Source organism: Chenopodium album, chromosome 7 (genome assembly GCF_948465745.1).
Source record: "Chenopodium album chromosome 7, dcCheAlbu1.1, whole genome shotgun sequence".
NCBI lineage: Eukaryota > Viridiplantae > Streptophyta > Magnoliopsida > Caryophyllales > Amaranthaceae > Chenopodium > Chenopodium album.
The window spans coordinates 3,125,549-3,138,758 of NC_137840.1; the positions used below are offsets into that span (position 1 = coordinate 3,125,549).

The following is a 13,210-nucleotide window of genomic DNA, read 5'->3' on the forward strand; positions in this document are numbered from 1 at the left end:
CAAACCTTTGGATATTAGCATTTAAGTACTAAGACTTTCTTTTACTGTTCAGATTTCATGTTGAAGATCCGCTCGCATTAGTAGGGGATTGTTGGAAATAGGTAATGCAAACGGATGCTCTCGCCCGATCGGGCGGAGGTGACCAAGGAAAATAGGAGAACTCTCGCGCCCGATCGGGCGGCGGACTCGAGTTTTTGACGAGCCCGATCGGGCGGCCCTCATTTGATGCAAAACATGATCATAACTATTCATCCTTTTGAGTGCTTCCTATATACAATTTTCACTTCATTTGATGCAAAACATGATCATAACTTCATAATAATGCTAAAAACATTGTGATTATTATTTCTGTAAGAATATTGAAGAAGTAATGCAGCAAGCTAAGCAGTCATCTTTCATTTCATTGAGTGCTTGTTCTTTTATTTATCAAAACACACTTATTATCAGGCAACATATATGGTTTCACAGAGGAACAGAGTAGATAAGATGCTATATATCACAGAGGTTCATATATGGTTTCATAGGTGAAATCATAGGACTCAACACCCTTGAAAATCCCATCGTCGAGCTTAGTTGTAACCCTATCACCAGTAGCATAAAGATCTGTCTGAATGTAAGAAAAGGGAACATCATAGGTGGCTTCTGCTCCGAGCACGGTTATTGTTACCTTTGTCATAGGAGGCACAGGGACTCTGTATTCAGTTTTGACTTCCTTGGAGAAATCAGTAGATTGTCCGAACTCAATTGTATCTGATATTTCGGTCCCTACTTCAATTTTTCCCTCGGCTATAAAGGGGATTCCTGATTTAAATTCCGCCTTGACACCTAATGTCAAGGAAGTAGATTTACTCCATGTACTAACATGAGTTTTAGTAAAAATCACCCCTTCCACAACCTCATGGGCCGCGGTTGTTCTGTTGGGAACTGTAACAGTCGCGGCTGTGAGGGGTCTCTTGTTATAAATCCTAGCATCCTCGACCCTAAATTGGACTTCAACTTTCCTTGAAATGACCGGTTCTTTTACTATCAACCGCGTGTTAACCTCCATACTCGTTGCACCAGCATTCAGACAGCTTACCTTGCCTTCTGTAGTCAACCTTTTGCAGAACTTTTTGTTGCCTTTGTTACGAAGAGCAATGACATTGTCATCAACTTTAAATACCTCAAATAAGGTGTCAGGATTATCAGCACTAGTATCATCAGAGTCAGACCAAATCCAAGGACTACTTCTCCAATACTTTCCAAATAACAGTGACTTTACGCGAATATCTCCAGTCTCAGTGACGAAGATCTCATAGTTGGTTGCTTTCTCCATATCATCATCCCCTGAAAACTCGTTGTAAGGGTAACCCTCAACCATTCTACCGAGCAAGTAACCCTCATTGACGAAGCCTTTGAACGTAACGCGTTTAGGCAGTATCACTATGGATGCTAAATCAACAGGTGTAAAAATTTCTTTGTTTCCAGTACTAGTTTTGTTAACATCCAACAACAATTGGTTATTGACAGTACTTACTTGTACATCGCTGTTTGATCCAACATGGTAGAACGATACATTTTGACCATAAAATTGGACTCTAAACAATGTACAATTCCATGATGATTTATCTTCCACTTGTTCAACGCCTTTTGCAGCAATTAAACCACTACTTGGGGATTCACTGCACACATAAGATCAATCATGTTACGCTCAGTAAAAGGCGCTGCTAAGCTACAGTCAGTAAAAAAAATTATTAAGAGACTAGACCTTTGAATAAGTGGTGTCTTTGATTTTGACACCAATAGTTAAAGTATTTAAGAGACCAGGCCTTTGTATAAGTGGTCTCTATGATTTTGACAAAAAGTAATGCGCACTGATTTGTTTAGTTGGTTTACAGACCCTAAGAGATTTGTTATATTCTACAGGGGATCTCTTTTATATCCGTTTTTTTTTTATTTTCTACTCTTTTTTTTTTTTTTTTTTTTTGGAGGAATGGGGCACAGTTGTACCTCTATGTACCCCTACATCCGTGAATAATAATAATGGGAGTACGTAATAATAAAGTTTATAGTGCTGGAGTTAGCATAAATGTATTTACTGTTATAGAGTTATGGGTGTATCACATAATTCATATAAAAAAGACTTGCGTGGACCTGGTCCACAATAATATTATTGTGGACCCGAGGTCTATATACACGCAACTGACATTATATTGAAAATAGTGACCATTATTTTTAACATAGTAACTTTATTTTTAACATAGTAATCTTTATTAAAACTACTACAACGTTTAATAATATTGTGAACTTGAAATACAACGCTATTACCCTAATTTTAACATAGTAGCCTTTATTATTCATATTGATCAGTATATAAAGTATTTCATTACAAAATTAACCAGACCTATATATTATCAAAATGATTTTATTTCAACATAGTGACTTTTTTTTAATTATAGTGATCCTTTTTTTAATTAATAAAACAACCATATTTTCTCTAATATTAGTGGTTCACAATAAATTAGTGTGAACCAGATCCATTTAAGAATTTGTAAATTCATATAAGTAACAATTGAGTATGTTAACTTAGTAAAGTTTTCTTATTTTTTAAAGACAACTTTTGATACTATATGAAATCATAATTGTAACTAAAATGTAATGATGAATTAGTACTGTAGCCAATTATTTGAGATATAGAAGGGAAAAAAGATAAGATTAAAAAAAAAAAAAAAAAAAAAAAAAAAAAAAAAAAAAGAGAGAGAGAGAGAGAGAGAAATTAGCACCTGCACCAATATTTGTTATTGTAATTGCTTCGTATGTGCACGAGACCTGCAGTGGTGGAAGGCTCGACGGTGAACTTGGCTTTAAGGTTGACCACTATTTCAGCTTCTGAAGACATCTCCAGTCCATTTTTTTGGCTACCATCCGTTACAACAGCCACATACCTCTTGTTAAAATCTGTTCTTAGAGCCACAAATTGAGGCAAACTCGACATCGTTCTCTATTTCTAGACTCTTCTTTCGTGTTGTTAACTTAAATTAAGCTCTTGTTGCTAGTAAACTTAAGTTCCCGTTGCTATTTATAGGAAAGGCTAGCCGTAACATTCACTGCTCAATGATCGTAACATGCATCTTTATCTTAGACCCTGTTAAAAAAAAAAAAAAGTTTGGTAAAAATAAATTTGATTCCTTAAAGACAATTTCAATTTAGTAAAAATAAATTCAGTAAAAATAATTTCATTTCTGTAATAATCAGTAACTCTAAAGAAGAAGTATTAAGAATCAGTACAATAATTTCAATTAGACTTCAAAAAAAAAAAAAAAAAAAAAATCAATTATGTAAAATAATTTCAGTTCTGTAAAAATAAGTTGAAGTGGACAGGGTCTTAATTTCTCTCTCTCTTCATTTAACACTCTCATATAAATTTTGCCTAAAACTTCATTTAATCCTTTAAAGTTGCAATTAATAAGAAACAAGAGGTAGTATTACAACGATAATCAATGAAAATAATGTAAAAATACCCGGCTCTATAGAGACATTATTTACATAGTCGTCAACAGGATTACATACACCTAAATATTAACCACGTCATCAAACACGTAATTTGAATAGATAATTTAGTGATATCAAGAAATTATATCAAGAGATATTATTCTCCATATATTTGATGTTGTCTTCCTTTAATTTTGTAATGTTTAAAAGTTTTATTTTAAATAGTAAGTATTATATGTATATGTATATGTATATGTATATGCATGTATATGTATATGATATTAGTTTAGATATTGGATGTGCATTGATGCCAATTTAAATTATTATGTAGACATATAGTAGAAATGTAATGACAAAATATGATATTGGAGAGTATATATATGGTTAACGTACAATACCAAATCAGTTTGCGTGTGAAGTGTTTAGGTAGAAAAAGATAGACGACCATAATGTTAGAAAATAATTATGGGGAATGAAGAATTGGGGACTTGTTACACTGTTTTTTATAAGCAATTTTAACCCCCACTATGATTGCTATGGGTTAACGGTTAATATGCTTTTAGAATTTCCCTAAAATTTCGAGATCAAATGATCAATTAAAGTAATGTATTCGGAACTCCCTAAGAACACGTTAAGAACAATTAGAATAGATGAGGAAGAACAATTTCTTTCTGCTATACACCTAGCTACTTGTACAAGAGAATGATCATGGCTAGCTAGAAGCAACTGAGCCATGATCATTACAAGGGTAATCGCAAAAAATGTTATTTTTAAATGTACATATGCTGATATGCATAATAATAAATGTCATTTTTAATTATAAATTTAGAAACTACGAGTAGCTATATTTAGAAATAACCTACGTATGTATAAATGTATGAATGTATATGAAGAATCTCAAGCGTTGAAATAACAGTACGTACTTGTAAATCTATACTACTCACGATTCATGAAATTTGCCACAATTGGCAAGTTTAAGCAGGTGAAAAAAATAAAATAAATAAGTCATTCACGTACACTCAACACCCAATAAGAAGTTGAACATCTTTTCAGAGTGTTGCTTTATATAATTATCAGATTATGTGACAGCTAATTATATTCGAAGAGAATAAATAAACTTTACTAATTAAGCATATTAAGCTCAATTATCGTGCACGGCTAGCTACACCACTACCCAAAGAAAAAACAAGCATTGAATTTGAATACTGATCATGTATATTTAGAATGCTTTGCTAATAAATTGTCAATTATATTTTGTCATCTTTACTTAATCCTGTTTTGTCATCTTTACCTAATTAAATTGATCTATTAAAAGAATAATAAGAGTCATTGCTATTTTGAAAGAAAAAAGAGTCATTGCTATTAGTGCACAAATGACCAATTGCATAATTAGTTACTAAGGTATAAAAATAAACCTCTCGTTTTTGTTTTTTAAATGTTCTTTGTGTAATATCATGTTCAAGCAAACTAGTGGCGGATCCAGGATTTTCGAACTTATGAGTCACCATCAATAATTAATCACTTGTTTCAATCCAAAAATTATATTAAAAAAAGTTATATTTTACCAAAATAATTTCAATCCAAAAATAAGACATAAAAAATACATACTAGTACTATAAAACTATTAAATTAAACTAATTTTATGATTTTTTTTACTTAATGGAAAATATTAAATTAGTTGCACAAATAGAGTATAAATAAAAACAAGAATTATTAAAAAAAAAAAAAAAAAAAAAGAAAAAGTGGAATAACTTAAGAGACCAGTTATTTAACATAACAGGTCTCTTTAATGATCTATGAAAGTAGCACAAAAAATTATTCATTATCAATGCCTGGCAATAGCAGCAACAAAGAGATCGCCTATTTTATATTTTAATAGGCGGTCTCTTTGATATTTATAAAACAGACAGTGGTCTAAACTCAACTAGAAGCAACAAAGAGACCCTCTATCTGTAATAGCGGGTCTCTTTGATTTTTTTATTTTATTTTTTTTTTTTTGTGCTGGTGAGTCACGTGACTCACTGTGTACCTTAATAGATCCGCCCCTGAAGCAAACTATAAAACCCTAACCTGTATAATTTGAGGAATACTAGCTAGCATATACTATATATCTAATAATTGTTCCTCATCAATACCAACAATACTTAATGTTGTCTTAACTATATTGGAAAAAAAATACGGAGTATATGAGTGAGAAGGTTCAAACTCTTGACCTCTTTAAAGAAATGTTACTCCATATTGTTTAACCATCTAGGTAAATAGTCAATTATACTTTAATGTTGCACATTAAATAATACCTTACACTATAAAAGTATGAATATAAATACTATATACACACAATTAAATGCTCTTAAAAATTACTCCCTCCATTTCATAATGTTAGTCCCATATACTATTTTGGGCGTTTCAAAATGATGTACCCATATTGAATCTATTCCTTTTTTAATTTAATTTTATTTTCCTAATTTGGTTTTATAATTTCTAATCTCATTAGTGGATTGATGACATGGCAGTAATTAAATATTCTAATTGGTATCAATCCCATTAAACAATAATTGATGCTTTCCAAATAAAAAATCACAACATTTAATAAGATAGAACTAATTAAGCAATTTTTGTACTAAAATGTAAGATTCCAAATATTATTCATTCTCTTATTTTTTTTGTGATTGATTCTATATGGGACTAACAAAGTAAAACGGAGGGATTACTCACCAGTGTTTTTTTTTTTTTTTATTAATTGTGCTTTTATTGCTTTACTATCAATCCCACATGAAGGCTACCTATAAAATAAAAAATTAAATAAAGAAAACTGAAAACAAAAATTCAACACAATTAACTTCTTCAGTGAAATTCTTGTAATACTCCGGCCTGGTTTACTTCACTTAATATATTTTGGTTACACTGAAATTAATTTTGTTGAGTTGAAGTTATTTTTAATGAATTGAAATTAATTTTACTAAACTGAAGTTATTTTTGTTGAACTGAAATTATTTTTACTAATTTTGTATTATAATTTTTCTTTAAAGTTACTATACGAGTAATTTTTACTAAAATGAAATGTTTTTTTTTTGACAAAAAAAAAAAAATTAATTTTGCTAAACTAAATTTATTTTTACTAAACTTAAATTATTTTTACTGAATATTAGTTCCTTCGCGTTGTAATAATTGTTACACTTACCAAATGCGGTGTTTAATAAGTGTTACACTTTTTTTTTTAGCAAAAACCTACATTTTAATATTATATCCATCTTCTTTAATGATTCCCATCCACCCGAATTAAACCCAATACTAAAATTCTATTATTTCTTTCCTCTCACGTTAATTATTTTTCAATAAAATATTAACCTCACTATCTTTCTCTTATAATGTTTTAATACTTCAACTACCTTACTTACCTATGCCCTCTAATTTTATTTAAGTCATAGGGAAATAAGTACACTTAAGCCTCGTCCTCTTCACCGCATTTTTGCTGAACTGATCTGATACCATTTTTACTGAACTATTAAATTATTTTTGCTGAACTTAAATTATCTTTACTAAATTTAATATTTTTGTTGAATTTAAATTATTTTTAGTGAATTGAAATTATAATTTGCTGAACTGAAATTATTTTTACTGATATTTTATTATATTTCTTCTGTAAAGTAAGGCTTCGTCCTTTTGCTGAACTTAAATTATTTTTACTGCTATTCTATTATATTTCTTCTTTAAAATTATTGAATTTTACTAAACTTATTTTTACTGAAACGAACTTGTTTAATTAAATAGAAATTATTTTTACTATTGTATTATTTTTTAAGGTGAAGTGAACAGAGCCTTAGAAGCAATGACGATCCTAAGCTTAATTGGATTAAACGCAATGACTTTAATCCCCTAGTCTAGCTGCTAGTATCATGCATTAAAAATATTGTATAGTGTTAAGATAACTTTCAAGCAAATCAGAAATTTTAATCATTAATCAATTCACATATAAGCATATTTAACTACAACTAGCTTATCTGCTTATGTGCCCTTTGTAATGATCTAAAGGAGCTTGGCCATTATAGCTGCTTAAATAAATTGATAAAAATTTTTGAGTAACTTACTAACTTCAGATGCAGTATTCCATTTGCGCTTCCCGTTCTTATCAGATTTTGTTTCCTTTCATACAATACAATATGATGTACCCTAAAAGAGTCGTTAAGTGTTTTGATCACTGACTCGATCTGTTGTTGGTACACAATGGTCACATTGTCTTCTATGTAACAAACTGAAATTTGTTGGGTATTTCCCCCTACACGGAGAAAGATCTATAGGTGATTTTTTTTATTTTTTTTTTATTTTTATTTTTTTTTGTGAGTGTGTGTGTGTGTGTAGTAGGAAAAGGACGTAGGAAATGAGACCAATTGTCAATTTGTCATTAGCTAGAAACTGTCATGTTTAACTGTTTATGGCTGCAAACTTGCCTAGTCTTTCTAGTAGTTTTACAGCTAGCAAATAAAAGGAGACACTGGCTTAATGCTGTTATTTGTTCCACATTAGTACATTACTCGAACTAGAGCCATTGCTGATAGTTCATATAAGGATTAAGTAACTAACCAACAAAAGACACGATTTTGTTAGGTACAATAATGTGTAAAACATGTGTACATTGTCGTCCCACACTTACATTAAAGTACAACCTAAAGACCCTGTAATTTTTAACCCAAACGGATTACTTCTCCTGTAGATTGAATTTGTATTTATATTTCTGCACATGTGCTCATCAACCATTTCAGTCATTGTCTACCAATAGTGTAGCTGCTTATCTTGCTGACCCTTAATTTTAAAATGGACTGACTCTATAGGAAGTTGAAGTGACCAATATTACCATATAATGCCTTTTGGCCCTTTTCCTTATCTTCAACATAACCCCCTCATAAAATAATCTAAAATTTTAAACATACTCTCTGAAACAGGATTATATTACTGTGGACAATACAACAAGGTAAACACATGCACAACAATTTTTAACGTAGACTAAAATTAAGCTGCTCATATTATATTTGCTACCTGACGGCGAACCACAGTACAAGATCTGCAAATGAGTAATAGAGCTCATGTGGGAATCAAATGCTTGTCTTTCTTGTGTCTACTGCTATCCTGTTTGTCACTCGCGTACATTGATTTTTGTGTGCTGTAATCGTGTAGCTGAGGAATCAGAGGCGGAATCCATGGGAATCCTTTTCCTAGATTAGGTCTTTTCTAGGCTCTTTGTTATGTTATATAAATAGGTGTGGCATATGCTTTAGAATTAGAAACAATAACTCACATTCCAAATCTATAAAAAGATATACATATATTTGTCGAAAAGTTCAAAAATAATGGAAACTCTAAAAACTTCTTCCCATACCCGTTCAAATAGTTTTCCATCCACTTCACATCCACTCAATGCAAGCATTGAGAATCAATTCTGTAAGCTGAGGGCGGCCACTCAAGTAAGGCCCTCTTCTTCATCGATATGCCAAAACTTGTACAACATAAAAGACTTGTATGAGAAGATGAATGATATGATTCATTTGTCACAAAGCCAACAAGTTCTTTCTAATGAGCATCACAAGAAAGAGGTTGAAGGGGTTCTCGAGGGATCTCTTTCTTTGTTAGACGCCTCTAGCTCTGGACTCGATGCACTATCCCAAATGAAAGATTCTATTCTAGAGATTGAATCAGCTCTCCGTAGGGGTAGCAATGATGAAGGAATCCATGTATTTGAGGTGTCAAGAAAGAAGGTCTGCAAGGTACTCTCCAAGAGCCTTGCAAATTTAAAGAAAGCCGAGAAGAACCGTGCCTTAACACAACCTGAAGGTGCCTGCATTGCTGTGAGATTGCTAAAAGAGGCTGAGACAATCACTCTACCAATGTTGAAGTCTCTATTCTCATTTCTGATGGGGAATAAGACAGCTTCTCATCAGACACGCGGTTGGTCCTTGACTCCTTGGTTGCAAAACTTGTGAAGTCTAAGCATGCATCTCGCGATGCAGAAAATGTTACTGAAGTAGTCTGCATAGATAATGCCCTGAGTAATCTTTCAGACAACCATTCAAGTGATGAAACTAAGATTGTATTAAGGCAATTAGAGCTGTTAGAAAAGGTCATCCAAGACCTCGAAGATGGCTTGGAGTCTATCTCTAGATGCTTTGTTAAGACAAGAGTTTCTCTTCTCAATGTATACAACTAGGAATCTGTAGTAGTTATTCAGGCTGCCAATTTTGTACAATGATCAGAAAGTTTTGTAGTATTTCGAATTAAATAATTTAAATTATACAAATTGATCTCTCTTGCAACATGGTTAATAATCCTGTGTATTAATTCTATTTCTTGCACTTTAATACTTTGCATGTTTCTTTGTATGCATTTTTATGTGATCAAGTAGGTATGTAGTCTTCCTCTAGCCCTTGTTCATAGCCTCCTCGTTCTAGTTTGATTTTCTTATTTTGGTAATACGATTATTCTTCCTAAACTAAAGAAAAATAACAGTGTACTAAGTGTAATCATTACTAATCAACAGAAAATCACTTTAGATCAGTAAAATTTAGTTTTGAGCAACAGCAATTCAGTTTCATATAAAGTTAAAACATTAACTGCTTATGAGAAATACACCAAAGAATCAACAATGTATATCTACCTACAAAAAATCAGTTTTAATCAGTCAATTCTCTTTAACAAGAAAAAAATATTCAGCTCTGAATATGTACTATGAATATCTAAAATTCCTTAGGCCATGTTATCATGATCAATTTTTGGCTTGTTACTCACATGCTTCATGGTTGCTCCATTTTCCTGTAACCCAAACTAGTGATTATTACGGCCATGTCCTGTCATAGACTTTAGTTTCATAACTATGCTCAGAGCTATTGAGATTCCAAATGGTTTATTTTCCGAGGCAGCCCATATTGTTGAGATCTATATACAAATCCAATACAGCACGTTTTAAAATTTCTATTTGCAGTTTTAGGTAAGAAAAATGAATCAACATTTGATATGGTAATATTGATTTATTCAGATATCAGCACCCATGAGATCTGGTTCGCGTTGTTTCCACGTGCAAATTCTAACTACCTATCTTTGAGCTAAGTGCTGACGTGCTGTCATGTTTAAGCAGTCAGCGGCATTGAGATCTACAGAGCTTCTATTTTGAGCTACTAGAGCATCACACTGCATGTTTTGGATGAGTAATATAATAATATTTCCTTCAACATGTACTAATTAATGTATTTAATATATCTAAAGCTACTTGTAGTTGATCTTAATTATACTTAACGTTTTAATAATCACTAATGGTTATTTAATTAGTTAGACTTTGGAAAGAGGTTCCACCCACGTGTATGTTCTCTTGCTTCATTTGGTTGTTTATCCGCGTCCCCTGAGACCTGAGTGCAACTTCCCAGTTAACACTTCATAGACTCGTAGCAAGCAGTGGAAACTCGGTTGTCTCAGGATTAGTTTTTGCCTCTATCTTGGTTTGTGAACACAAGCGAAAACAAATGATGTTACATATAGAGATGTTGCATTAGGGAAAACACCTTGAACATGCGTATTGTCCATGTTACATCATCAGCTTGAACATGCGTATTGTCCATGTTACATCATCAGCTTCTATGCTTACATTCTTGCATAGCAGAAATTCATTAAAATTGATTCTGCTGCATTTATTTATTTATTTTTCTTAAAAATTTCACAGGAAAAACTCTGTTTTCTGCTTTAAAATTTCTGAATCATATACATAACTTAAAATGGCATCTTTGATTAAGAGTTTGAAGTGTGCCAACTGGTGATTCTCTCAATCCTCCACTTCTCATTTATGTATGACCTTCACAGTCATCAAATGACACGAATATACGATTATTGCAAATTAACCTTTTACCCTTATCTGTTCGAAGGAGCATTCTGTTATACTTGCTCCCCAAAAGCCAAGAGTATTAATTTATCACTAATTATATTCAGGATCAAGTTATATTATCCAAGAGTATATTTTATACGCTTACACGCCTATATCAAGTCTGCACACCACTTAATCTGTGTGCAATTGAATAATGGAGCTCATGTGAGAAACTAAATGCTTGTCCTTTTTGTGTCTTCCAATCTCCTGCATGCCACTCGTGTACTTCGGTTTTTTTTATAATATCCAGATGGTGTAGATCAATGAGGAATCAAAGGCTGCATCTATGGGATCCCTCCGCGTTGTCACACTCCAGCTTCCTTGCCTCATTGTATATAAATATAGAGGTTGGCCAAGGCTTTTTGTAGTAATTAAGCAACATAACATCTCTTCTATTCCTTAGTTTTTAGTAAAGGCTTAAAGTTTTTTTTAAAAAAAGTTTAGAAAATGGCAATTCCAAAAACTTCTTTGCACAACCGTTCAGCCAGTCTACCATCCACATCTCACCCACTTGATGCAAACATTGAGAGTCACCTCCGCGGGCTAAAGGCCTCACAAGCAACACCCTCATCTTCGTCTTCTTTATGTCAAAGCTTGTGCAGTGTGAAGGATTTGCATGAGCAAATGAACGACTTGATTCGTTTACCACACAACGAACAAATCCTTTCACATAAACACTATAGGGTTGAGGTTGAAGAGGTTCTAGATGGATCTCTTGCATTGCTAGACGCATCTAGCTCTGCACTCGATGCATTGTCTCAAATGAATCAATCCATACTAGACCTTAAATCAGCTCTTCGTAGAGGGACCGTTAATGTAGGTGTTCATTCATATGTGATCTCAAGAAAGAAAGTTAACAAGGTGCTTTCTAAGTGTCTTCTGACACTGAAGAAATCAGAGAAAAGCCGTGCCTTAGCACAGTCAGAAAATGCCTGTGCCATTATAAGAACTCTAAAAGAGACTGAAACTATCTGTCTAACAACTTTAAAGTCTCTTCTTCCATTCATAATGGGGAAGAAAATCTCTCAAACACGCGGTTGGTCCTTGGTTGCGAAACTTGTTAAATCCAAAACTGTATCTACTGATGCTGATAATCTTTCAGAAGTAGAGTACATTGATCATGCCCTGTGTGCTCTGTCTGATAAGTACTCGGCTGCTGAAACAAAGGATGTGATGAACAAATTAGATTCGTTAGAAACAATCGTTCAAGAACTCGAGAACTCTATGCAGTCTGTCTCAAGATGCTTTATTAAAACAAGGGTTTCCCTTCTCAATTTACTTAACCAATAATTATTATGTTATTTAGGCAGCAAGTTTTGTAAAGATAAGGATATTTTGTAGCATTCATTGATTCTTTAATACATAATACTCTTGTTAAGCCACATTTCTCTTGCAGCATAATTATATTGTGTATACTTTTATACTCTTGCATCATTATACCTCCTTGTTAAGTTGGACAGAACTAGCCAAAATCGAATCACCCAACCTAAAGTTACTGGACTGAGGTTCGTACTAAGCTCTAAGTATCTAACTAAATCAACTAAACCAATCCTAAAATCAATATTATTATAATTGTTCTCTAATTATGATAAAGAGAAAAAACAGACCTGAATATGACTAGTTCCAAAATCGATGTTGAACCAGACGACTCATGACTTAGAGGAAGTTTGCAGTATCATAGATGATCCATTAGAATTTGATCAACTTTAACCAAACCCTTCTAAAGTATCCAGTTGCCATCTCTATATTCATTAATTATCGGCCTCACCTATGTGAACTACACGGATGTCTCCAAGGCCAACTATTGTATGTTGCTTATGCTATCATTGTCTAACTGTC

The 13,210-nt window shown here is 32.6% G+C and overlaps 3 protein-coding genes across 3 annotated transcripts; 2 read left to right on the forward strand and 1 right to left on the reverse strand.

The window, feature by feature from the left end:
- Positions 1 to 496: 496 nt before the first annotated feature.
- LOC145639877 (uncharacterized) lies at positions 497 to 2,974 on the reverse strand. Its single transcript, XM_081691202.1, has 2 exons — positions 2,763 to 2,974; positions 497 to 1,661 (listed from the first exon to the last, which is right to left on the reverse strand). The coding sequence occupies exons 1-2, from the start codon at positions 2,972 to 2,974 to the stop codon at positions 497 to 499; spliced, it is 1,377 nt and encodes a 458-aa protein (XP_081547328.1).
- A 5,842-nt stretch (positions 2,975 to 8,816) lies between these two features.
- On the forward strand, positions 8,817 to 9,670 carry LOC145639878 (uncharacterized). Its single transcript, XM_081691203.1, has 2 exons — positions 8,817 to 9,411; positions 9,474 to 9,670. Exons 1-2 carry the CDS (start codon positions 8,817 to 8,819, stop codon positions 9,668 to 9,670), a joined length of 792 nt encoding a protein of 263 aa, XP_081547329.1.
- A 2,148-nt stretch (positions 9,671 to 11,818) lies between these two features.
- Positions 11,819 to 12,661, forward strand: LOC145639879 (uncharacterized). The gene has a single exon (XM_081691204.1). It carries the CDS (start codon positions 11,819 to 11,821, stop codon positions 12,659 to 12,661), a length of 843 nt encoding a protein of 280 aa, XP_081547330.1.
- Positions 12,662 to 13,210: the final 549 nt, after the last annotated feature.